The sequence below is a fragment of the Bacillus rossius genome, chromosome 11, assembly GCF_032445375.1.
Source record: "Bacillus rossius redtenbacheri isolate Brsri chromosome 11, Brsri_v3, whole genome shotgun sequence".
In the NCBI taxonomy this organism is placed as follows: Eukaryota; Metazoa; Arthropoda; class Insecta; order Phasmatodea; family Bacillidae; genus Bacillus; species Bacillus rossius.
Genome location: NC_086338.1, coordinates 38,806,788 through 38,832,977, shown reverse-complemented (window position 1 = coordinate 38,832,977; position 26,190 = coordinate 38,806,788). Strand labels below are relative to the sequence as shown.

The window sequence follows — 26,190 nt, the reverse complement described above, 5'->3', positions numbered from 1 at the left end:
CACGCGTTTCATGTTCACCGTGGCCCGGCCAATCACCGCGTAGCACTTACATCAGGGATGAGTCTGTCTGGATCCGACCGACGAACGAAGGAATTAAGGGGGTCGAGTTAATAATCCCCGGCTGATGGAGGTCCAAGAAACGTGCTACGGGGAATTTTGATTTCGATGCGATTTCTTGGCCACGCGGCCACTGCAGTTTCGCACTGTTTGTCGCACGGGAAGAAGGAAAAATTTATTTTCGCAAATGCAAAATAAGATATAAAAATTAAAAACCAGAAAACAAGCCTAAATAAGCTGATGTAAAACAGATAAACCCAACGATAAACCTAAACAGGTAATGCGGACAACACAATGACGTCAGCGTAGTCAAACACGTTCAAACTGAAATATCAGACAGGACGAGAATTCCGTGGAAGAAATTTAGACATGAAAAAAAAATTAATAATAATAATAATAGCAAATACGGTCACAGTGGGCTAAAACGGCGAGACATTTTCAACAATAACAGTAAATGCAGACAGACAACAAAACCTGGAAAACACAGGAAATACTTTCAAGATAGTAGTAAACTACAAACATTATATAATTTGTATTTTTTATTCTCAAAAAGGTGGCTTTCCTTCAAAATTGCCCATTTTTTTTAAACCAGGGGGTGGTAAAGTTTGAATGATTATGTAATTACATGTTAAATGTGTGAATCTATTTTTTTTCCCCCTTTCTCTGATTCTTGCGCCATGTTGGTTAGACGCGCAAAGCATTGGCTGTAGTGTATTGCTTCCATTGTGGAAAAAGTTTTAAATTACTTCTTTTTATGAAAGTGGCTGTTTCTATCTACTGAGATTCTAATTCATGCTTACTCAACATCATCTGACGTTATGAAGAACAATTTCCGCGATGTTTTGGGCGGAACAAGATGGCGATGGCGAGGTTAAAAAGTGACTTCAACTACGTAACAGCATGCAGTCTCCTGAAAATCATTAATGGCTCCGCCTACCCGGGCACACAAACGGTGTACAGGACTTCAGGAAAAAACAAAGCAAATTTAAAACTACTCAAGTTATCAGAGTGGGGTCTGCTTACAAAAAGCATTTAAGAGTTCGCTGAGGGTCAAAAAGTAGGTACTTTTGATTTCGGATTTTTATAAGAGTTAAAATTGCTAAAACGCATATTATCAGAGTAATTTTTAGGCGTAAAACAACTGGTACAGATTCTTGAAATCGCTTAAGGGCCTTGCAGTACACCTTTATCTTCTTTCTCCACAATGTAATGTTACGGTCACCGCTCAAATTTCACAGTTATCATGTGACGACGAGAATACCGAGGACAAAAACGGGAAATTTTCCCTCAAAACGGGAGTATAACCTTCTAAATAGGAAAATTTTATTTTTCTGATTTTTTTGAGATTTTTTGTCGGAATGTTTTCCCAAAAAAAAAAAACTGGACATTTTGGCGGATTTTGGGGAAATTTTACAAATGCTGAGTCATTTTTGGCAAATTTTGAAGGTCAGTGTGAAAGTTAAAGCTGAAGGTCATCCAAGATGGCCACCATGAAGTCACAATCCAAGATGGAGGTCGGCTCTCCTGGAACCCTTTTCCAGAGGAATCAATAGATACTACTTTAGTTCAACTTTAACTTTCTTGCGCTTTGGCTTGCGTTTCGACGGCCATATTTTAAGATCAGTGTTCCGAAAATGCAGACATCATGTGCATAGAACCCAACGAAGTTCTTTTTACTATACACCTCATGTCTGTTCGTAGTGTTATAAAGGCTTTTCTTTCAAACTGTACATGTGCACATTCTCAAATAAATTACTGTTTTTTTTTTTTTATTTGCTAGACTGGCTATCCATTTGTCCAGTTTGTGGGCAGAAGAAGCCTTTGAACTTACGATTATTCTGAAGTGAAGATTTGCAATGACACAAAATTTACGTCAATTTTTGTGACTCATATTTTGGCTGTATCCTCGCAGTTGTGTGTTTCTCTTGCATTGCTGAAATGTTTCGTACTTTTTCGAATACTTAATGGGTGTTATTTCGTTATCGTTGGGTAATTTTCTTTGTGATTTTAATCCAAATTTATATGATGTTAGGACAATATTAAAGTGTTGGCATTCATTGTGCTAGACGTTACAGACATATTATTCTCCGTGTCCTATTGCGTGATACATATCAACATGTGTATACGAACGTAAATTTTAATTGCGCTATAAAGACAAATGTTTATTTTGCTTGATAATTAAAATACAGACCATAGCCGTGTGTAAACAGTTTTTTTTTTGTGGGGTGGGGGGAGGGCACCATGGAAATGACGCTTCGCTCACACTGCTGTAGGGCGGCTAACCATATATAATTTATTTTTATGTAGGTATGCCTATATCTTTTAACATGAATTTCCGACAGGAATATGAATGGCTTTTATCTCAGGTTCGGTGTCAATTCGGCTGAGGATTCTACACCACTTGAAACTCGTAAACTATAAAAGCTATAGAATCGAAGTAGATATATCTTAGCAGAGCAGACTTTGCTCGTGGTCGTTACGTATGAATCACCCGGTTAACGTTTGCATTGATGACGTAATGAGCGTTGTTTGCGATCGTCGAAATGAAGTCAGTGAGAGCTGTAACTCCGAAAGTAATGGACCGATTTGCGTAATTTTCACTTTAAGTTGCTCGTGAGTGAGTACTGGGTGTTGCCAATGGAGTGGAATAACTATAAAGTTAGTAACTTTGGTTTCGGAGCCATTAATCGCAAAATGCTTAAGCGAAAATGTGTTATGTTGGAGAAATGAAAACAAGCTAAATCGCCCGAGCAGAAGCAAATAAAAATTCAGAGAAGTGTGGTATGTATTGAATGAGGCAAAAAGTAGCTGAGAGATATGAACCAGTGGGGCAAAACGACCCCCCCGAACGAGGCGCTAAAATTACGTTTGAGCGAGCCTCAGCTGTCTACCTCGCGAGAAGCGACAGGTAATGCAGAAAATTGTTTGGTAATGGACGTGGATATGCTCGTTGGTGTTTCTGATGTTGATACGGGGTCAGTTGAGCCAGTGGCTGTGAACCATGGGCCAAGTTTGTCACGGTTTGGTGTCGCAATGTTTTTGGTGTCGAAATATTTTTGGCGTGGCCACCCGACCGTCAAGTGAGACATCCATTGAAATTCACGTAAAAAAATAAAGCAACATCAATCTTCTTAAATTATTTTATTTATTTCATACACAACATTCCCGTTCAACACGATGGAAATTTATGGACCAAACCCCTGGCGACTGTAGTCCAAAATGCAGCCCACACAAAATCTTTGCCTTATTTTAAAGTATCCTACATTAAATTTCGTGTCCGAGTTTTGTATTATAAGTTAACTTGCAACATGAACAACATGAGAATTCATAAATTTGCTCGTTACCGAGGTTAGATGTTTACACATCACTGGCGAGTACTGAAAGACTCGCTCACATTTTTTTCGTATACGAAATAGTTAAATTATAACACATACTTTCAATCTTTATTTTAAAATTTGTAATGCAAATAATTTTTTAATATGAAAAATTTATTTATATCAGGAACATTACAACTATTCCGATCAGAGAAGGATGTAGGGGGGTGGGGACAGAACAAGTAGTTGTTATATCTTTGAATAATGTTTCCAGTGGGATCCAGTTTACTTATGGGAGAGAGTGGGGCTCCCCCTTCCCCAAAATGTTTTCCCAGCCCTGTTGAAACTTCGCGTGTGTAATTTTTGATGAGAAACAGCTTAGCTCTCGAATGGCCCACGACGTTTGGGAATATTTGTGCATGTAGAGATGTGCCTGGTGTGTAAGGCCCGAAGGAGTGGTGGGATGGAACAGCAACAGCCCTGCCTTCCTACAACTCCATTACAGTCAATAGCCCTGGATGTCATCAGGTCATACCCTCGCACTTCCAGAGTAAAGCACTTTCTCATGGTGGTGGTAGACTTAATTACAAACTGGGTGGAGGCCCTACCCCATCAGCAATTTCCACGCCAGTACATCGGCAGTGTTATCCAACAAGAGTTCTTCCCCAGGTACAGGTATATGACAAATATCCTAAAATACCTCGCTAGTCAGTTCTTTAGAAGGATGTGGCAGGAGCAGTGTGTGGCCTCGTGTGTCGAACATCAGATAATGCCAGCCTACCACCCTCGGACCAACCCAACTGAATGGCGAAATCAAGAGCTGAAAATCCAGATGTGGCCTCAGCTTAGAGACAGCTACACGAAAATGGAATGAGCAGCTGGCCGAAGCCATCTTCTGCATCCACCGTTGGACGAATGCGACCACTGTAAATAACTCGGCAGAGATGTTACAGAGCCATAACATTCCCCTACCAGGTGAGTGGACAGTGAACAGTACAGTGAACGAAGTTAGGGCAACAGAGGAAAGGCAGAGAAAGTGTGCTGCAGAGATGGCCACCACCTGCTACCACCAGCAGGAATATGTGCAACAAATTATTACACAGCAAACAATCTGGCCGCCCCCGGAGCTGAAACCTGGCAAGTATGTGTACATGAATACATGCCCCCTCTCCAGCATGCAGCATAATTTCTGCACACAAGTGAGCCCGCGATGAACCATACCACAAGTCATCCTGCGCCTACTGAATTGCAGTGCATACCTGGTGCGGCTGGGCAGCCACCAGCTTCATAAAGTTCATCGCGATATTATCAGGTGTACAGTGATCACTGATGATCTGGTACCAGATAAACCACAGCTCGCCAGCAAGGATGATGGTCCACCACCAGGAGAAGAGACGACCATGACACTGCGAGTCATGTGCGACTTCCAGCCCAAGGACACTGATGCAACCATGGGATACAATCGATAGCCTGACAGTTACTCCTTAGAGGTAAAGATGTGGGAGGCCATCAATGACACAGCAACAAGACAGGAAAAACACCCAGGAAGAAGTTTCATTGGAAACACCAGAAGTACAAACACTGGAAGAGGTCACAGGCGCGACACTACGAGCAAGACAGTGCCTGTTCAACATGCACCCAGCCCTGGGTGTACTAGACTAGGCACTGGATGAGGCAAGAAGTTCCTCCACTGCCACTTCAAGGCGAAGCCAGTGTGGACGACCTGCATTGATGCAGATCCTGGATGTGACCATCACCCCAGAGGTGGATGCTAAAGAGTACAAGGTCCTGCTCCTGGTGCTGGAGCTGGATGAGCCGGAGGCAGCAGAGCCTTCCTTCTTCGCCTAGGGCTACTGCGCCTCCCTGGTGGATGCAAAGTTCTGGGTGCAGGTGGAGGTGGTGGACAATGTGATGAGAGCACAGGCATAATTTCCTGCACCATCTTGTGGACTATATCACAGTAGTGGCTTAGAGGGCCTGGAGGTAAGCTACATGGGGAATGAGTTCTTGCCTGCTGCCCCCAATAGAGAGAAGAAGCCAAGCAGCTTGTTACTACCATGGGAGAGAGCACCCTGTACCTGTTTCCTGGAATCTATGTGTGGATTACCTTGACACTAGCTTGTCCAAAAGGAGGGAGTGTATGGTGTGGTACTGCTCTGGGCAGTATGCAAATCCCAGGTCCCAATACCTTCCACTGCAGTAATGCACTTTTTGTCTTGGATTACCACTTTTAGTGTTGTGTTTTAAGATAGTTTTTTTTATGATTTTAGTCAGCAAGAAGGACGACATTATTATTGAAGGGTGATTTATGTGTTATTTTACAGCCATACAGATACGAACAGATAGCATTTCACATTTAAATTAGTGTTCATGCTGACACTACTTATTCTGTCATGGTCCTTGCACCAGACCTATGCGACCCTTCAGCGAAGTTAGATGCAGTCTCACTGAACTCCCAAAAATGTCTTGCTTTACTTATCAGTAAACACTGTAGTTCTTTAGACATAGTTTTAACTTTTATCTTATTCCTGAAGCTCTGCCGGCATATTGCCTTTCTTGAGCCAGGGCTGGAGGCTGTAGACCCTCCTCCTCCCCTACTCAGTTTCTCTGCACTGAATGACATGTGGGCAGGCACCATGCTTATGAGCCCAGCCGATTCCAGCATTTAGTTTTTCAAGTAAATCATCAGCATTGGTAGGTGCTGGTCAATTATTTCAGACTGAGATCACGAGCCATCATAATCATCCAAATTACTGTTCTATCTAAGAGTGAGAAGTGTGACGCCGCCGTCAGTGCTCCCTCTGAGAGCACAGGCCGTTATGTGTCCTCAACACCTGATCAGTGCCGCGCCTCGAACGCGCCCGCGCGCGCAACATAGTGCAGTGCCCCGAACGGCGTGACGTCAGTCACGGCCTCCTACGTGTGCAAAGCGCCCGGCCGGGTGTGGCACTGCGCAATGGTATTATTTATTCATGCATTTGATAAGACAAACAAAAACTAACAAGTCTAAATTCAGTAATAATTAATGTTAATTTAATGATCATGTTATAAAGGGTTATCATTCACAAAACTGGCCGAAGTCATCTTCCCGCGCTCCGCAGTTTTCCCGCGGAATTCCCCCCCTCCCTGGCCCCGGCGGCCAGGGAGGTTAGTCAGTCGCCATCCAGCACTCGCCCGGGCCGGCAGCCCACGCACGGGGAGCCTTCAACTTTCGCGCCAACATCCTGTAACTGCAATAAGTAATTATAGCCAAACCGTTTTTATATCAGCTCCCCGGTCGGCCCAAATCGGCCGTTAGCGACCTCGCGCGGTCTATTAATAAAATGTGTAGCCCATCCAGGGACTTTTTATATCTTACGTAATCAATTAGGTGATCCACCGTGGCACCTGCGCCTCACGCTATAACGCCCCACCTCGGGGCATAGTTCATTGCCCACGCAGGGCGGCACTGCGCCAAACGCGACCCCAAACATTCGGACGAGTCATCAACTGGGACGTGCCACGGCCACGTGTGTGATATCATACCAGATTCCACCGTGTCCGTACCCAGCATAACGTGGCCCTCGCCACCTCGCGGACTAGCCGCCTGTGCATATCCTCCTGTGCGGGACTAACCACAGTGATTTAGTGTAATGTGTTATTTTAAGTAATTTTGCGGGACCTATCGCCCCCGCACTTAGCGTTACGTCCACATTCATTCGCGTAAGCCAGAACAGGTTCATCGTGCGCGGAGCTTAGGTCGACGATGAAGCGGCCAGTTACGTGAGCGTGTGACGTGTAGATTGTGCTACGCAATAAAACAGCTACAAGTACGTGTGTGTTTCATTAATAAGGCGTCCTGGGAGGCCATAACAGCCCGGGGGGCCCTTTGTCGCCGCGTCCCTGCCTGCAGCCACGAGGCCAGGAACCCCACCCTTGAGATCCAAAATTAATCAACCAGTTTAAATTCACGTAGAATCAGATCAGGCAACGGGGACGGCGTCAAGTGTTTGTGCAGTTATACTTGGAAGTGCATGTGGGTGCTACATTAAAGCATGACATGACTACTACCCGATGTGTGAATACTGTTTTCACCCAGTCTTTATCCAGTCCCAGTGTCCTTGCTAGGGGTGTATCCTCAGACCCGCAACATGTGGATCATTTGGTGTTAAGACTAGGCTGCATAGCATCATTCTCCAGCATGGGTGATGTCCATTGGTAAGTTACTTATGGTACATGACTCCCCTCCATGTGGGAGGTTGACTTTCCTGAGAGAGATGGGTTCTATATTATCTCCACACTTCGAGGAAGGCCGGCCCAGGTCAACAGAAAGTGTAACTATCAAGAATATAGTGGTATAACTGCATTGCTGTTTGACAGCATTTTTATTCCACTTGTACTTATATGGTGACACCCAGTATTTGTATGTGTTTGTCCTTGTGGCTGCCGCTAAAAAAAAAAAAAAGTTGGTCATAATTTAAGTTTTGCTAAATACAACCAACTATTAAAAGGTAATGCTAACAGTAATTGTATTGAAATACATTTAAAAGCCACTTTTAATAGTAGTTGTTGCATTTGTTAAGGGATGTAGAAATGTATGTTCTATAAAAGCATTCAGATATATACGCAAAGAAGCTTTGTCAAGTCACAATTTTGTTGCAACTAAATATGTTTGCACTAACGTTAAATATTTTATAACTTAATCAACTTTAATTTTTTAAAAACATTATTTTCAGTTTCTTTGGTTGATAGTGTTGTATTGCTGTTAGATTTGTTTGCTTGGCAAACGTGATATTGCATTTAGGTGTTATTGTTTACTTTATACAGTGTTCTTGACATGTGGTGTAGTGTTAATTACCTAGTGTTTATTTTCACTGGTTAATATTGAGAATTATTTGATATATGATGTGTACAATCTCTAATACTTAATAAATCATGGCTTCTAGTTCTACTTCTGAGGAAGCTAATATTGCGGAGTCAAGTGGGAATGCGCGTCGACCAGTTTGTTTGGTGGTTCTTGGTATGGCAGGTTCTGGCAAGACCACTTTCGTTCAGAGGCTTGCCTCGCACCTGTTCTCTGATGGAAGACAGCCGTACATTATCAACTTGGATCCCGCCTGTCACGATCTGCCTTACCCGGCAAACGTCGATATCAGAGACACTGTGAACTACAAGGAGGTTATGCGGCAGTACAAATTAGGGCCGAACGGGGGAATCGTCACTGCACTTAACCTCTTCGCCACCAAGTTTGATTCTATGGTGACCCTCCTCGAACGAGCAGGAAAGGAACATGAGTTGGCAGTGCTGGACACCCCCGGACAGATTGAAGTGTTTACATGGTCTGCTTCCGGGAACATTATAACGGAGGCTTTAGCTTCAACCTTTCCTACAGTTGTGGTGTATGTGATGGACACAGTGAGAAGTGTCAACCCAGTGACTTTCATGTCAAACATGCTCTACGCCTGCTCCATTCTTTACAAGACGAAATTGCCCTTCATTGTCGTTATGAATAAGGTAAGTAGGTACTCTGTTACTATAGCTAGTTTTATTTCAGAAAGAGGTGCATCAAAAAAACTCAGATACCACTTTTTTTTTTTACCTCCTGCCACATTTTATAATCTTCTGCAAATGTGTGTGAAAATATTTCAAGTAGTTTACTATTTTGAGCCCATTCCACAGTGACACAGAAATGTAAAAATGTATCTCAAACCTGCAAGGTTCTAAGTTTCACTAACCGCCTGTGGCTTTCGCAATTCATGGAAACATAACAATGGCAACCAATGGGAATTATATCACGGTTATAAAGAATTAATTAATTTGAAAAAATTTTGAGACACTAGAACATTTCTCGTTCAGGATTTAGATATATATAATAAAAATCATGGTAAATATGTAGAGTCGCGGTATATGCGGAAAAAAATGCTAAAAATACGAAAATACTTTTATTCAATGCTCTTTCACTTCCTCTTTTCAAATCAACCGGCGGAGGTAAGAAATTGCAAATACTTTAGGAGATATTGAATTTTTTTAATTTTCATCACAATACCTGTGTATTATTCATGCGGCGATCACCATTGTTTCTTGTTTACGAGTATCTATTATGTTTCTTATTGGACAATTTTGTCACGTGACAGTTCCGTAATTGGCCAGTATTCAAATGAACCAATACGTGATTATTTATTTATTTATTCATGTTGTGTCGGAGGTATCGCGACGTAGGTGAACGACTACATCATTTCCTTTCCTTCTAATGGCAAAGAAAATGTACCCGCCTCCAACTTTGGTGATTTTTTAACGTTTCTAATTTTAAACTCTTATTTTTTATTTGGATATTGTTTGCGCAAGTAATAAGTAACAAAAAAAATTTACGTGAGTTGTTAATGTTCATTATTTGTCCAGGTTTGTTAGGTCAGGTCAGTTACATTATAAATACTTTGAAACTAAAGAACCATTGAAATTAAATCATATTATTTTTAATGTATGCTTAGTTTGAAAGTATTCATAATGTAACTGACCTGACCTAATCGACCATTTTAGTTCGTACTATTCATCCTTTGTCCCGGTTTGTTTGGTTAGGTCAGTTACATTGTAAATATTTTAAAACTAAACAGCCATAAAAATTAATTCACATTATTTTTATGTCCACTTAGTTTGAAAGTATTAATAATGTAACTGACCTGACCTAATCGACCATTTTATTTATTACGCATTCACAAACACACGGCAAAATAAAAAAAATTGCGACTTTCGAATAGGTGTTGTATTGCAAAATTAAAAAATTCGAAATCTCCTAAAGTATTTGGAATTTCTTACCTACGCCGGTTGATTTGAAAAGAGGAAGTGAAAGAGCATAGAATAAAAGTATTTTCTGATTTTTAGCATTTTTTTTTCGCATATACCGCTACTCTACATATTTACCAAAATCATGTTTAAAACTTTATGGCTAACACCAAGGCTAAATATTCTGCTTCCATTGGCTGCATGGAGCAACAACCGAAAAGCTGGGCCTTGCAGAGCCAGTCCGTACGGGCCTTTGTTCCCCTGTGTCTCATTGTAGATAATCTGTAAGATCCGTCTTTATTTATTTGATCCGTCCCCACTTCCGTGTTATTGTAGAATGGGTCTTAGTGTTTTGGTTAGGTTAACATTTAACATTTAGGGCCACTTGTAGTCAGGTAAGTAAAATCCAAGCAAAAATTTGCAGGTCAATCAAATAGTGAAAAACTTTCCTTTGCCTCAAGTCACAACCGGAAGCTGGCTTTAAAATGCTTTAAAAATATATGAACTTTTAAGGTTAGGCCAACTACATTAATTACGTATTACATATTCATTATGAGTTAAATACAAATTATTCATGTTACTCACATAACTAAACATACTACCTTTATTTTTTATAAGAGACAGCAGTACGAGCAAAAATCTAACCTCCAAAACATATATTAATAAAATCCAACCATTACAAATTCTGCCAGATACAAAGAATTATTAAATAACTTTTCTCCGCAACTAGAGGTCTGTGAATAGTCTAAAATATTCTATATTCGTAAGTAATTTAATTGTCAATATTCACGAATGATGTAATATTCATTTTGACATAAAATTATTTTTTAAATTTTTTATTACTAATAGATAGGCATATGCCATGTGGGACTCATTCCCAAAAAATGATTGGAAAAAATGTAACATGTATTTATTTTCTGCAAAATAATTCACACATTGTTTTTTATATTTAACAAATAATCATGGTTTTTTTATTTTTTTATTTAAAATTTTCCTGGTTTAAGAAAATGCATTGCCAGTTTTTTTTTTAATTTCCCATCATTTTACACCTGTTTATTATGGTTCCACATATATTATTCTCTTTTTATTTTAGTGTAAATTGGGTCAGTTTTTCTCGGACTCCTGTGAAGTTTGAAAAAAAGTCAAATATTGTCATTACGTTGCAAAGTTGAGGCTAAAACGTCTTGTGCTCTGTTGTGGATACATCTGGCAACAGCATACCTACTGAAACGACAGTGCTAATGGTGGAAATCATGCATTGGAGAAAGAGAGTAAATGAGCATTTAAATTCACTCTGTAAAAACTAAGAATGAGACAAGGTACGGTATAGTATTGTTACTCCTAGTGTGATGTTTCAAATGATTGCACAAGGGGAAAATTGCTGTCTTCAGTGAGTATTGGTATGTTTGCATGCAGTGGCGTAGCCAGGATTTGTGTATGGGGGGGTGTTAAGAAGCATTTCCCCCCCCCCCCCTCCACCCGTATTAAAACGGGTGGTGGGGGGGTCCTCCCCCGGGAAAAATTGGAATTTTAAGGTGTAAAATAGTGCTATTTTAGCAGTTTTCGGTACTTAAGTTTAAATATTGTAATGGTAAAAATTTTATTAATTTTAATATGAAATTTGTTTGAATGATGAATAAGAAATTACTTAAAGATTTGGTGCTAAGGGGGGGGAGGGGGGGTTGAACCCCTAAAACCCCCCTGGCTACGCCCCTGTTTGCATGAGGTGGTGGATCTTGGGATTGAGTGTTTCCGCCAAGGTGCGCCTGGTTCGCAGGTGGACGTGGTGGACCACAAGTACGCCGTGGAGTGGATGCGCGACTTCGAGTCGTTCCAGGAAGCCCTGCAGTCGGAGACCTCGTACCGCTCCAACCTGACCCACTCGATGTCGCTGGCGCTGGACGAGTTCTACAGCGGGCTGCGCTGTGTGGGCGTTTCGGCGCTGACGGGCGCGGGCGTGCCCGAGTTCCTGGGCGCGGTGGGCGAGGCGGCGGGCGAGTACGAGCGGGACTACCGCGTCGAGTGGGAGCGGCTGAGGCGGGAGAAGGGGGCGGAGCGGGCGCCGGGCCGGGACGGGGGGCAGGGGGACGCCGTGCCGCTGATTGCGCAGGTCCCGGCCGGCCGGGAGATCGCCGACGTGTACCTCAGGCACCCGGCCAACGAGAGCAGCGAGGACGAGGAGGGGGAGGAGAACGTGCGGCAGTTCACGGAGGAGGAGATGGAGGAGCGGAAGGAGGCCGACTCCTTCAGGGACTACCTGCAGCAGCAGAAGAGGGCTCAGGAGAAGAGGGTGGCGGCAGCGCAAGAAGGCCCGCGGCAGTGAGCTGGCGTCCAGCGACATCTCGCCGACAGTATTCTGCACGTTCTTCTAGAACATTCCTCCATATTAGCCCAGTTCAGACGTTCCTTCTGTAGTGTTTCAAGTAAACTATCCAATTCAGACTCGCGTAAAAAAAAACCACAAGAAATATTTACGAAATGTCAAAACCATGGGAAATAATTGACTTTCAATTTCTCCTTGATTTTATGTTGTTTTTTTTGGTATGAACCGCTAGTAAATAAATCTTTTAAAAGGTCTCATTCTTTTTCTTTTCCTTTTCATCCGGATAAAATGTTTGTCAATGTTTGGTATAGTTCTTTTTGCTGAAGATTTAACCTGGCGCTTAGTTCACATAGGCTGTATGTACTACTACCTTGTGCGACTTCTGCAGCCGAACAGCATCTTGGCATTCTTTGTTACCGTAACTATCACTACAACTTTTGCACCTTTGTGTCTAGGAATATAATTATGTACCCAATTAATTAATTGTTATAATATTTATGGGGAAGTGACCTTGATGATACATTTGAATGGCAACATAAAATATTTAAAAACATAAAAAAATATACACACTGCACACAATTACACATTAGTGCTCATGCATTCAGATTTTGATGTTTACACCTTTTGTAGTATCTACTCCCACAAAGCTTATTGCTCAACAACTGTTACTCCTTTGGATGCAGAAATTGCAAAAGGTAAACCCCAGACAAAGACAATCTGTGTTTTGTTCACGTGGGCTGTATGTTTTTCAAATTCTACAACAAAAGGTTAAGTAGTAGAGGTAAAAAGTCATGGGTTTAGAAAGTACTAAGGGTGTAAATATTACATGAACACAAGGATAAGTTAAATAAATTTTGCTGACCAGATAATTGAATACTTTTTTGCTTCAAGTAAATATTTAAACACAAATCATATACTGATCAGTAGACAATCAGTTATTATGCTGCCTTACAAAACTTTTTTTTACTTCGTGATTATATTTAAAATCACTTTTCTTCAAACTGGTTTAACTTTTCCTACTATTAACTTTAACTAGATGTGATAAAAAATTAAATCTGCGCTTAAGTTTAAGTTGTGCTTCACTTTTTTTCCTGAAAGGTTAATTTATCAAAACTGATTTTTCTATTCATTTTCTTATCCAATAAATTCCATTTTTTATGGTAGAAACGATTAAGGCTATGGAACAAGGTAGTTTTACATTGAACTACATATTGTGATATTTACAAATTACATTAAAAAAAACCATACATAGTCAAAAAAACATTAAGGAACTGAGATAAGTATTTTTAACTTTTTTATTAATGCAGAGATTGAGATTATAGCACCCACATTGCCTTTAAAAATAATGTTGGGTATATGAAAATATTTGCATAAATTATAAAGCATAACAGATAAGTTCTGTTTTACTTTCCTTTGCAATGAATGGAAACAGTCGGGACAGGTTTTATTGCTAATGTAATGTAAAGGCAATAAATATCTCGCACTGGGTTCTCTACTTTATTTCAAGTGTTATGAAAAAGGTTTTGCCTGTACACAGGTAATAAGTAAAGACAATACATATTTTATGGGTTTTTTTAGGCCAAATTTTTTTTAAAACCGGAGTTTCGGTGGTTTATTTTTTATGAACTCTTTTTATTAATGAAGATAGAACCATTTTTAACAACACATATAACACTTGTTCACTGTTACTTCACCAAAACAGTATCATTTTGACTGATACATGATGCACTTTTACAATATAATAAGTTGTGTTAAGCATGTCAAACTATTGGGAACAATAGAAATAAATCAGCAAGTATATGTGCATTTGAAAAATATACCAATGTCGTTATGTAAAAATTAGTTCACTAATAACAGTTACAGATTTGTAAAAAAAAAAAAAAAATTATTTAGTACATAATTTGGTGCTAACTCCATAATAAATAATTTACATATGTTGAATTCAATATAATAAAAGATTAATTTTTGAAATCTGAGTTGAGTTTTGATTAAATATGCTAATTAATTTTATTATTTTTGTTGTATTTCAGTGCTTTATGGTGCATCAACTTGTATTTTTCTGTTATATGGTGTAGTGTATGCTTTTAACGAGTAAGAGCTCTAAGACAAAGTATAGAATATAACTTTTTTTTTTGCACATTTTAATTATGATTAAGACTTAGAAAAGTATAACATTTGCAGAAATTTAAAAAAATATATATATTCTAGTCTAATGCAGGATTTCAATTTGGTTCCCATTAAATTAATATTACTACAAATACAAACGGTGATGTGAATACGTTACTGCAATAACTAATAGTTGTGATGTAATTGCAAGCGTCATACATATTTGCGATCATGTGAAGGAAGGTTATAGCTTTATTGTTTTTCACCGTGTGAGATAGTGCAAGGGCACGCTGTCGTCACTTATTTGCATTGTTGAAAAACGTTGATAGTGAGACGTGATAAGTGAACGGCTTATCAGTGCCGGTGTACACGATGCAGAGTTTCAGTAGGTGACGCGAGCGTCGGTGGCAGGGGAGCAGGGTCGTAGGGGGCGATGGAGTTTGCGACGGGCGCCGTGGCGGCGGCTTGCGCCACCTTCGTCACCAACCCGCTGGAGGTGGTGAAGACCCGGCTGCAGCTGCAGGGGGAGCTCCGGGCGAGGGGCAGCCACGCCGGCCCCTACCGGGGCACGCTCCAAGCCCTGCGCGCCGTGGTTCGGGCCGAGGGACTCCTGGCCCTGCAGAAGGGGCTGGTGCCCCGGCTCTGGCTCCAGACGCTGCTCAACGGCACGCGGCTGGGGCTGTACCAGGCGGCCGAGGACAGGGGCCTGACGCTGGACTCGGGAGGACGCCTGTCCCTGCCCAGGTCCTCGCTGGCCGCGGCGGTCGCCGGCTGCTGTGGCATTTTCCTCGGGAGCCCGTTCTTACTTGTGAGTTTCACGCACTCTCGCTTTAAAAAAAAAATATCACGAAATTATGTTTCATCTGTAGGGACAGTATTATATGGTAAATTGCAAAAACCGAAATAATACCGAAAATACTGTTATTACATTGAAATCCAAGTTAATACTCTATAAAGCACTGAAATGTAACTAAAAATCATGAATTTAATCAGCATTTTCAATCAAACTTTAACTAAACTCACAAATACATACTCTTTTTTTATATATTAATTACAATAAATTTATAATTTACTTAGAATGAAGTTTTTACCAAATCAAGTGATTCAAAATTTTTTAATCCAGCAATTGTTATTATTAACTCACTTTTACATTTTCATGTTCGCACATTTTGCAAACACACTTGCCGATTTATTTTTATTTTTCTGAGTTGTAAAACATGCTTATTAAAAATTGTTACACTGTATAAATTGCCTATGTATCAGTCAAAAAGGACTGTTTTGGTAAAATAAGTTTAATGAAACATTGGTCATATTTGTTGAATAATATGCTATTTTTATGAATACATAAAAATAATCATACCAACTTCCCCTATTAAAAAAATATTGGCCTAAAAATTTAACTATAAAAACTCTTGATTTATTTTTAATCTACAAATGCTTCTAGTTATTCGTTAAAAACCGCATCTTTGGATTCTTACTTTGGCATATTGAAATAAGAAAAACAGTGTAATGAAGACTTTAAAAAACAAATTATACAGAGATAATGATAATCAAACTATAACTGACAAAAATATTGATTTTGAGTTTAAGGGAAACCTATAATTCAGTTACCCCCATATCAGACAAGTGAATAATTTGGGCTTGAGCATTTTCTTCTTTTATTTCTGTTGTAAAAGTTTGGTTAAGTTAGATCGTTAGATTTGTTATAAAAAATAAAACTCTTGCAAAATTTGTTATTATTTCTAAATTGTACTTCTTAAGGTTCTTTTAAGATTAAATTTTTTGTATGGAACGCAACGTGTACACATTATGCAATGGAAATTTTACAGGTTGAAGTCCAGTGTGCATATGTTGAGTGTTTAAACGCAAAATCCACAATGTAGCACATGGTTTATTTTCAAATTAGGAAAAATATTCATATTACAAAAAAATTGCAAAATATGTTTTCATTTGAAAAAAACTGCTAGTACTTGGCCTATTTTTTAATACCAAAATGAAAGCAGTTTCTGCAATTTGGTTTTTCTAAGTTTTATTTTTAATTACTTAGTGAACAAAATTGTATCAAAGCATACATAGGGTCAGTGATATTCATAATTTTTTTTTTTTAGTTCTCTTGAATATTTCAAATTATGCGCTAGTTTACACAATATGCTTTATTTAATCATCCAAAATAAATATTACATATAATGTTCGTACATAATTATACACTTTTTTTTTTGGCCCGGGGGTGGGGGGGGGGAGGGGGTAGATAATTACGGTTACTTATTACTGTTCGTGAAGGTTTCACACTACGTTATTTATTTCAAAAAATGTATCTATCAATGACCCAAAAATTAATAAAGCATTAATAAATAATGCCACAGCCATTAACAGGAGATGCAAAAGGCATCAACAATTTAACAGTCGCCAGGAGATGCAGAAGACATCAACAATGCAACAGCTATTGCCAAGGAGACTAATTTTTATGCCCCCGCAACCCTGCTGATTTTCATAAAAATTAATTCTTAATGGAATTCTTCATAGCAATAAGTAATATATGTAATAAATTGCAAATTTGTATGTCTTATATTTTCGAGAATTTTGTGATGAGTAGGGAATGGAAAATTAGAACATATTATTACCGTATTTTGCATCTATTATTTTATCAATTATCATCTATTATTGTGAGATAATCATTTTTAATGCAACATGTTTAAAACATTCTAAATTTTTGAAAAATAAATATTCATACATACAAATACCTACAAAACACTATTTCTTTTTTGTACAATTTAGCTCATGGCTTTTTAGATTAAAATATCAAAAAAATAATGCAGATTTTACTTAAAAAAAAAAATTTGTAGCTCAAAATGGCTAGCAATCATTAAGTTGCAAGTTTAATTCGTAGTGATTCACAAATTAAATGAATTAATTGACCTGGGCTTATACAGTATTTCCTTACGAATGTCCCAGTTTCAATGGTATATTTTTTAACAGTTTAATTTAGACTACATATTTACAACAAATCATACACCAAATTTAAGGTAAACAAACTGGGTTTTTTTTTTTACATTTAAATTTACATTTACAATGTTCAATTGTTGCACCTTAAGTTATACGGTACACATCCAACATAGAGACCAATTATTCCCACACTTTGGTTTACGTGTCCGGAGCGATGGAAGCAATAAATAGCCTCTTCGATTCTGTGCCTCAACTCTGGTGAATCGTTAGGTGGTGGCGGAACGTAGACACGATCTTTTGCAAAGTCTCAGAGGAGGAAAAAAAAAACTGTCGGGAACTTTGACGTTTAACCACTCGTTCCATCTTGTTGTTCGCAACAATGTTTCACAAAAAACATGGCATTAAGATTCGGCCTTGAATTTTGACTCCCTTTCTCGCCCAGAGAAGTCTCGCTTCAAAAAAATGTCGCACCCTGAGTACAAGAGTGTCGTAACTCGAAAATCAGTGCAGTACTATCACAACTCATTTGCCATAGTCTTGCGCACATATTCTTATATATGATGTTTTCCAGAGTGCAACCCTACATTACATATTTGCCGCAAGTCCCGTGAAAGCAAACATAATATATTGCGATATAGTCTTGCAGTGCCTGCCTAGATGATGATATTTTCTCTGCTTATGGTAAAAATATCTCACAAACTCAATTTTTTTGTGTTACGATAGTCTTGTACTCAGGGTACGAATGTGTCGGGGAAGTTTGCGATTTTCGCGACTGGAGATTCAGGACCCGGTGGCGAATGCGACAGGTGAAGACGCACCTCCAGGCGCAGGGGGCGGAAGGATGGGCGGTCGGGCGCCAGTACAAGCACGCCAGCATGACCCAGGGCCTCCGGGGGATCTACGCGCTGCACGGCGTGCCGGGGCTGTGGAGGGGGGCGGTCTCAGCAGTGCCCCGGGGGGCCCTCGGTTCCGTCGTGCAGCTGGTGGCATACAGCTCCTCCAAGCAGCGGCTCGACGGCTACCCGGTCAGTGGTGGCCGATCAGAGTTCCAGAACCTTCGGCCTGGTTTTAACTATAGTTAACATGATTAGTTTATTATCCTCTTTGGTGAGTCACGCTCGTCCACTTTTTTTTTTTTTTTTTTTATCACGTGAGAACATACCACAGATGTAATGCCAATTGCACGGCAAACAGAAACAAACTACTAAGATATAAAAATGTGTGTTGTAAATCACGTACGTAACCCATATTCCATGTACGTACTACAGCAATCATTGTTTGTGAGTTTGTTTGAATTTATGTGTTTTTTTTTTGTTTTTTTTAATTGTTTTGATTTAAACGTAATGTTTGTTCCGTACTTAATAGATTTCCCGAACAAAATTATGTAGTAAATGAAAATTCAAAAAATATGCTTGTAATAACTTCATTATCACTGCACCAGTTTAACCAACATTTTGAAACCAAAACTCGCTCATTCAGTAGCAGTACACCTACAATGGTATGAAAATAAAAAAATAAAAATTCTTATCTGCAAGTCTGTCGCAGCCATCATTTTTATTGTGCTAATGGCGCAGATTTGTTGAATGGTTAGAAAAAAATTTCATCAGCAGTGTGTCCCATCACACCAAGCCCATCATGCTATTGTTAGAAAAAAAATTCTTTGTCCATTTAATGTTTTCATGACAATTATTTTCATCCCCACAGTGGATAATATAATTACTTGAAAGGTATTGCAAAGATTTAATTTATTAGTATTTTTCAAACTTTTTTTTAAATGTTATACGTTTAAAAGAAATATTTTCTAAGGCAAACTATGAAATTCATTTATATTTTTATTGGATAAGTGTTGTAGTGTGCTGTACTTAATGTCTCACTGTGTTTCAATTTGATGTTTGTGCAGATGTTCCATGAGAGACTGCTGCTTAAAACATTAATAGCGAGCATAGCAAGCAGCACAATATTGGCTCTATGCACGACACCGTTTGATGTTGTCTCAACACGCATGTACAACCAAGGTTGGTCTTGTTGCCCTTGTTTTGCTACTTATTATAAGGCTAATTTTCTATTGCTAAAGGCTGGGCTACAATCCACACAAACATTAACACGTGGATGGTTATGGTGAAGGGCACCCACACAACAATATTGTGTCAAACGCAAACAGGACCATGACACGTGTCAAGTTCGGAGCTGGCTGGCGGCTCTGCATGGCCACTGATGTCACGCACCCTTCCACTGACGGATGCCGGATTATATGGGTCCTCGCTACCCCATACCTCTTTCCGCTCCCCTCGCAATGTGCCGCCTTAGGCCATTGTCAATGACATTTTTAGTGACCTGGGAATTCTGCGGATTTCCTGAGGCTGCAGCGCAATTAATTACCACTATACTGGACTTTTCGGGCGTCGGGTCGGCCCAAAGTGATGCGTCACTTCCAACCCCCCAGTCAGTTCCAGTTAAAAATTACACAAATATGCCTAGACAAGACTTGGGTGATGCAAAAGTGCTGAAAAACAGTCACGACAAATTCTGGTCATAAGATTGGTCATACCAATTTTTTTTTTTTTTTTTTTTTTTAAGTTTTAAAAAAATTAATTTTTACGATGCACGCACACCATGTAATGAAAATCCAACGGAATACGCTGCTATGGTCTTTCTTCTAACACCGGCTGTCATTCAGTTCCAGCATGGTGCATAACGTTATCAAGCTCTCCTGAAAAATTTGCATTTTGTCACACAGGTAGTGTATTTTCTTAAGCGACGATATGTTGATCTTAGGGAGCAGGCCTTGAAGATGAAGGGCCAGATGTATTTCCTTATAAGGTAATGTACATTGTGATTGGAAAGGATAAAAAAAATGCAACATAAAAAAAAGGCCACATACAAAATATTCATATATGTGCTTTTAAATCTTATACTTAAGTGAGTGACATTGACTAGACCTACTGGTATGTATATATAATTACAAAAATTTATTTATTGTGAATATTAGCGATGGAAATTATGTCTATTATTATATATATATTGAGGGCGTACCGGTGTTAAGATTCGAATAACTGGTGGAATTAGTGGGGGCGCCACCACGTGAGTGGGCACGTGGACCCGGCTCGATACTCTTACTCAGGGCGTTACGTGGCCAGTGTGCGGCGAGATATTAGCCCTCCTGATTTTTAATGCAACAACTGTCCCTAACCGAGCCCGCTCTCAGCGTCGGGCACGCTTCTAATTAACCGCAGTGGGCTCTTAGGGCGTCCCACACGCCGCTGACTAGGTTAAGGATCCACGTGCACCCCCCCCCCCCCCCCCCCCCGAACACAAAGACACGTGACTCAATTAGGTTGGTTTTATTTACTCACGTTACATGCCCTTATACAATCCTTCCTTGATACTGTTAGAAAACGCCCGAGGCACGAATCAACGAATCAATTTAGGTGAGGAGGTGAACCACGCACGTGGTCGCCTCAAGTCGTTACTTATTACACGGATGACTGAAAACTCCGGAGAGTATAAGAATTATTAATTAAACAGTCTCTCCGACCGAGAGAGGCCCTGAGGTTAGAATGAAAACGATTTAAATAAATTAACTTAACAGAACTACTTCTCAGTGAAACAATGGTGATGTCCTCGGGTGTCTGCAGAGACGTTCGCTCTCGGCCGGCTGAAGAAGGAGACTGGGGTGAGACAAGGGCTTGCGGCAGGCAACATGGTGCCCTTCGCGCCGAATACAATTACCGTTAACATCTTAGCTATTGCGTGCCCCGGGTTATTATTGAAAATAACATGAACTCTTTATAAAAATTAGCACATCACATCCATGACCAGACCGTCTGTAATTATTACTTATGTGGTAGAAAATAGTTTTAAATCAAGTTATATGCTAGTTCCTTCGTCGCCCGCTAGGGAGCATCCTTGTCCGTGCTTGCACGTCTTTTATTACAAAAACATCATAAATTAATGAAACAAAAGGCACTCACATACATAATCGTCGTGGCACTATTTTGGGGTGAAAATAAAAGGGTTACAATAATTATTAATACATATAGGGGTGCGACGCACTGCAGCTAAGCACCCACTTGTTGTAGTTCGTGGCGCGCAGTTTGAATCTCACACGGCTACGTACGTCATGATACAAATGCCGGGTAGGAAAGGTGGTGGGAAAGGGAACGGAGGATGAACAGGCTCATGGGGCGAAGCCCCGGCTGACGTAAATATAATATTAATGATAGAAATAGTGACTATAAACCTTTACAAGTGTATTATTTAAGTTAGGTTTGGTTATACTTCTTTAGGCACGCTATGAAAAAAATTATGATGATTAATTTTTATGATGCGTTGCAATGAAACAAAAATTGACAGGATGGTAAAAAGCTACATACAAATAAAAATTATGTATGTGCTTTAATGATTTGATTGATGAATTAAGGGAGAGACAGTTTAACTCTCACTGGGAATGTAATTTAGAAATTTCTCGACAGCGAGCATTGGCATTCACCCATGGCAACCACAAACTTTCATCCATCAATAGCCCCGGTGGTCTTTTGCCCTGGTTTCTACCTGCTACAAATTTAGCTGGGGCATATTACGGATGGATTAATTTTTAATTGAAAACCACCAACCTGTACAAATTTTCAGTTAGCTCCATTTGTTATAGTTATGTACTTGCATTGTTGATTGCCAATCACGTTGGATGAATTTCGCAGCTACAAATACATATTTACACAAGTGTGCCATGTGATTTTTTTTTTGATTTTTTTCTCAGGAGTGGATGCGAAGGGTCGTGGACTGCTGTACACGGGCACTTGGGACTGCTTGGTGAAGATCTGGCGTAGCGAAGGTGTCTACGGCGTCTACAAGGGCTTCCTCCCGTTCTACGCTCGCGGCGGTCTCCAGACAGTGCTGTGTTTTGGCATCTGGGACACCCTCAGAGATGCGGAGAAGAAGTTTCTGCCTGCACGCACGGCGCAAGCAGTAGACAAACCTTCTCGCGAAAGTTTATGAATCCATAACTCTCAGAGGCATTGAAACTCGAATTAGCATCCAGTAACGTTGCGAGGTAGCAGTCAAGTTGGATTAAACCAAACACATTTTGATCTTTTGTGAAGTGTGATTCCAGTTGTTTGCTCCCTTACGTATTCTTCTATTTTACAATAATCATTATTAAAGTTGTCACATTCCAAATTGGCCCAGCTAGGTAATTCAGAATTGTGACAATTCGTAACATATATTTGAATATTTAATACTGTTGATACAAAATAAAAGGTTTTACTGGAATTTTGAAGTTACTTCCTTAGTATTAATTTTCATCAAGATGTTATAAAAGAACAGATATTTGTGGCATTGTCATTTGAAATTAATTTTTGTTACCAAAATTTGAAAATACCTTCCCTCGTACAGCACACATGATTACACTTAGTTCATTTTATAATAATTCGCAGCCTAACCGATTTTTTGAACTTGCAAGTATTCTTGTCTGTAGATGTTGATTAATAATATCAATTTTTTCAAGAAAATAAGACAAAAATTTTGGTAGCTGAAATTTTACACTGTGAAATCAATTTCTGTATGGCAAACGAAAAATAGCCAATCAAAATTTTTGTTGAAATTCAATAAGTCTAGCATTAAATCAAAGATACTATCTATGATTGTTGTTGCTGAAATGTTCTTGACATGCTTTTTAAATTAATATTTTTTTCAGGTTACTACTATTTTGGCTTTTAACAGTAGTACATATATAAAACAGTATTATATAAAATAAACTATCCCGTAAAATGCTCCAACTGAATTTGTACATAGTAGGTAGAAACCAGGGCACAAAAAGAGATTACTGCTAAATCATAGTGTGTTTTAAGAGCTTACATGTTACACCACTCTGGTAATTGTTACTATCATCTTCAGCAGCAAATGGTGCATTTTATTCTAAAAAAAAAAAAACACACCTTCTCTGCAGATTAATATATGTATGGTGTTTTCACTAAGAATTAAAGTTTTTACATATTTTTTTAACATAACTTTTAAAGCTAAATTTTCTTACTCTTGAAAATTTGTTGTAATGTCACCTAGACTTTATTTTTTCTTGAAGCATTTATATGCAATACTTTTATGATCTTGCTATCAGCATTACTAAATGTTTACCAGACAGCATGAACTGTAGTTAATACACAGTAACAGGGTGTGTTTATTTTTTTGAAGCTGCCTTTAAAACATGTTCAGATTGGCGTGCCGTGAGAAGCCGGAAGTGCCGGTCGACTTCAAGAGTGATGCCCAGGGGTGTCGCAGATGCCGGCTGCTCGTGGAAGGGTGGCGGTACTGCTGCCCGGTGCTCGGGAGCGAAGCGCGCATGAGCCGCGGCTGGTCTGAAGCGACCAGCCGAAGACCTGCCACGCCAGCGACAGTTCCTCCGGCATGCGACGCACGAGAGTGAGCAGCGTGCCAAGAATATCCTCCTGCGGAGGCCGGCCGCTTCGCATCGTTCTTGTGCGCTCCCTCAAGTCTTTCTCTCTTTTTCTCCTCTCCCCTGTTCCCTGCCACAATTCACACAACCTCATTGCTGCACCAAAACTCATATCCACAAAGTATTATTTACTCTCTGTCTCCTGATCTTGAGTAGAATATATACGCTCAGGTTTAGGTACCGATTTTAACAAAGTTGTCAAGGTACTAATCATGCAAGTGTGATTTGCTGTATTTTAATTTTTTTTTTTCATGTTGTTTTCATAACTATATCTTTACGTGTGTATTTCATAGTGTGTTTGTAACATTTCTAGAATATTGGGTATTTTTTTGGGAAAGACAGGTGCACAAAATGTTGTCGCCAGTTTTTCAGACATTTTTATCAGTTACAGATATTTTGGCACTTTCTACAATTATTCTCATGATGGGAAAATTGGCAGATGTTAGTTCCTGCAGGCAGCTGTAATTTTTCTGATATTGCATGCTAGCCAATTAGAAAAACCCGTGTATTGTATGATTGTTAGTGAAATGCCTCGATTCAGGGTAATGCATGTTATATATGGTGGTGTAGAGCTGCGCTGTGATTAGTCGGTGAGGTCACGTGACTGCCTCTTCCCTGTGTGGCTATAGGCAGTTGCGTAGCCTCGTCAGTTCTTGTTCGAGTGCTGTGCCGATAGGTCGCGCTGTTCAGTGGCTTAACCAAACAATTATCTACGAGTGCGTAGAGGCGGACAATTACCCTTCTTTATACCGGAGCCGTGCAGCAGAAAGTTTTAACTTTTGTTGCTTTATTTTTTGGGATGTTTACATAATTATAAAACCAGGTCCACAGACGTGCGGTGTAGGATGGGTGACCAGGCGGTTCACCGAGTCATAGTTCCTGTGTCCCATCCTAGATGGAGGAGGTCGCGAGGGACATTCGTACGTTAATCACAGGACAGTGAAGAGCACACGTGCGTTATGTTGAGATTCTTTGTCACATGACGGATTAGTATTGATTTATTAAAAACAGTATTCTTTCTTGAATGATTTAATTTGTATCTCATTAATATAAATTGCTGAAATTTTATTTGGTTCATTCCTATTTGTGTTCAATGATGTAGACCATCTGTTTGTACCTGTGTACACACACTTCTTCTTTCCTTACAACAGTACTCGTATTGTAGCTCATAGGTTATCGATAGGAGAAACATGACACATTGATATCTTATTTTGATGATTTGTATATCTGTATCATGAAGCGCTGTTGAAATTTATCATGCACCTTATTACAAATCAGGTCGGCCTGGCTGAAAGGCGACCCAACTTGAATCTTCACGAAACTCTCTAAAAAAAATAAATTCTGAAAATGTTTGTAGATGTTTTTAATTTAGATGTTACTTTTGAATTTATGTGAACTGTATTTACTGAATAAAAATATTAGTAGAATGTTTAGGTATATTTATTTATTTTTAGTTTAACAAAACACTTCACCATTACAAGCAACCTACTTAATCCACTTCGAGCAGAGAACTAACGAAGCAACATTTTAAATTTACTTATATATGTATGGGAAAAAGCTTTAATAAATTGATTGAACATACAGTCACTGTTTTTATGTTTATTTCTAAAGAACGAAAATCCTGTAAGACATTTCCAATATTACTAGTTGCTAAACCTTACCTAAAAGTCTCCAACGAGCTGCAGTGATGCAAGGAATAAAGTGAGGGACAATTTGGAAACTCTGTTCCCCTCATTTTTGCTCATAATAATTGGAAATTTAATCCAAACATTAAATTTTAATATCAATATATCACATTTATCGTAATGTAAAAGTATAACATATGATAAGCATATGATTTAATATATCATTAATAACATTAGGCTTATTATTGACTTTTATTGCTTTAAAAATAAAACTATGACAATTTCCAAAACTGCCTCATCTATTGAGAACTACCAGGGACACATAAGTGTGGAAGAGGTAACCAACCTTCATACCTCCTTAGCTTTCATAATTGCCTGGTAGAACTAGCTGGATTTTGGCAATCTGAGCCTTTAAAACCACATGTATTACTAGGGACACATAAGTGTGTGAGAGGTAACCAACCTTCATACCTCCTTAGCTTTCATAATTGCCTGGTAGAACTAGCTGGATTTTGGCAATCTGAGCCTTTAAAACCACATGTATTAATTACTAGGGACACATAAGTGTGTGAGAGGTAACCAACCTTCATACCTCCTTAGCTTTCATAATTGCCT

At 39.3% G+C, this 26,190-nt stretch overlaps 2 protein-coding genes across 4 annotated transcripts; both read left to right on the top strand.

Moving 5' to 3' along the window:
* Positions 1-8,149: 8,149 nt before the first annotated feature.
* LOC134536508 (GPN-loop GTPase 1) lies at positions 8,150-12,740 on the top strand. Its single transcript, XM_063376229.1, has 2 exons — positions 8,150-8,864; positions 11,908-12,740. Exons 1-2 carry the CDS (start codon positions 8,286-8,288, stop codon positions 12,451-12,453), a joined length of 1,125 nt encoding a protein of 374 aa, XP_063232299.1. The 5' UTR covers positions 8,150-8,285; the 3' UTR covers positions 12,454-12,740.
* A 2,009-nt stretch (positions 12,741-14,749) lies between these two features.
* LOC134536836 (solute carrier family 25 member 35-like) lies at positions 14,750-25,377 on the top strand. Of its 3 annotated transcripts, none has more exons than XM_063376843.1 (5): positions 14,750-15,367; positions 18,309-18,527; positions 19,403-19,517; positions 22,259-22,333; positions 23,710-25,377. In XM_063376843.1, exons 1-5 carry the CDS (start codon positions 14,993-14,995, stop codon positions 23,838-23,840), a joined length of 915 nt encoding a protein of 304 aa, XP_063232913.1. In that variant the 5' UTR covers positions 14,750-14,992; the 3' UTR covers positions 23,841-25,377. The 3 variants fall into 3 exon arrangements, 2 of the variants coding, with proteins under 2 accessions (XP_063232913.1, XP_063232912.1); XR_010075887.1 differs by having other exon boundaries at positions 14,764-15,367; positions 22,259-22,552; positions 23,710-23,797; XM_063376842.1 differs by having other exon boundaries at positions 14,762-15,367; positions 22,259-23,802.
* Positions 25,378-26,190: the final 813 nt, after the last annotated feature.

Bases quoted from the DNA above. Each gene is read 5' to 3' on its own strand.
- LOC134536508 (XM_063376229.1), top strand. From the start codon at position 8,286: ATGGCTTCTAGTTCTACTTCTGAGGAAGCTAATATTGCGGAGTCAAGT. The intron at 8,865-11,907 runs GTAAGTAGGTAC...CCTGGTTCGCAG, and splicing joins TCATTGTCGTTATGAATAAG to GTGGACGTGGTGGACCACAA.
- LOC134536836 (XM_063376842.1), top strand. From the start codon at position 14,993: ATGGAGTTTGCGACGGGCGCCGTGGCGGCGGCTTGCGCCACCTTCGTC. The intron at 18,528-19,402 runs GTCAGTGGTGGC...ATGTTTGTGCAG, and splicing joins AGCGGCTCGACGGCTACCCG to ATGTTCCATGAGAGACTGCT. The intron at 19,518-22,258 runs GTTGGTCTTGTT...TTTTTTTCTCAG, and splicing joins AACACGCATGTACAACCAAG to GAGTGGATGCGAAGGGTCGT.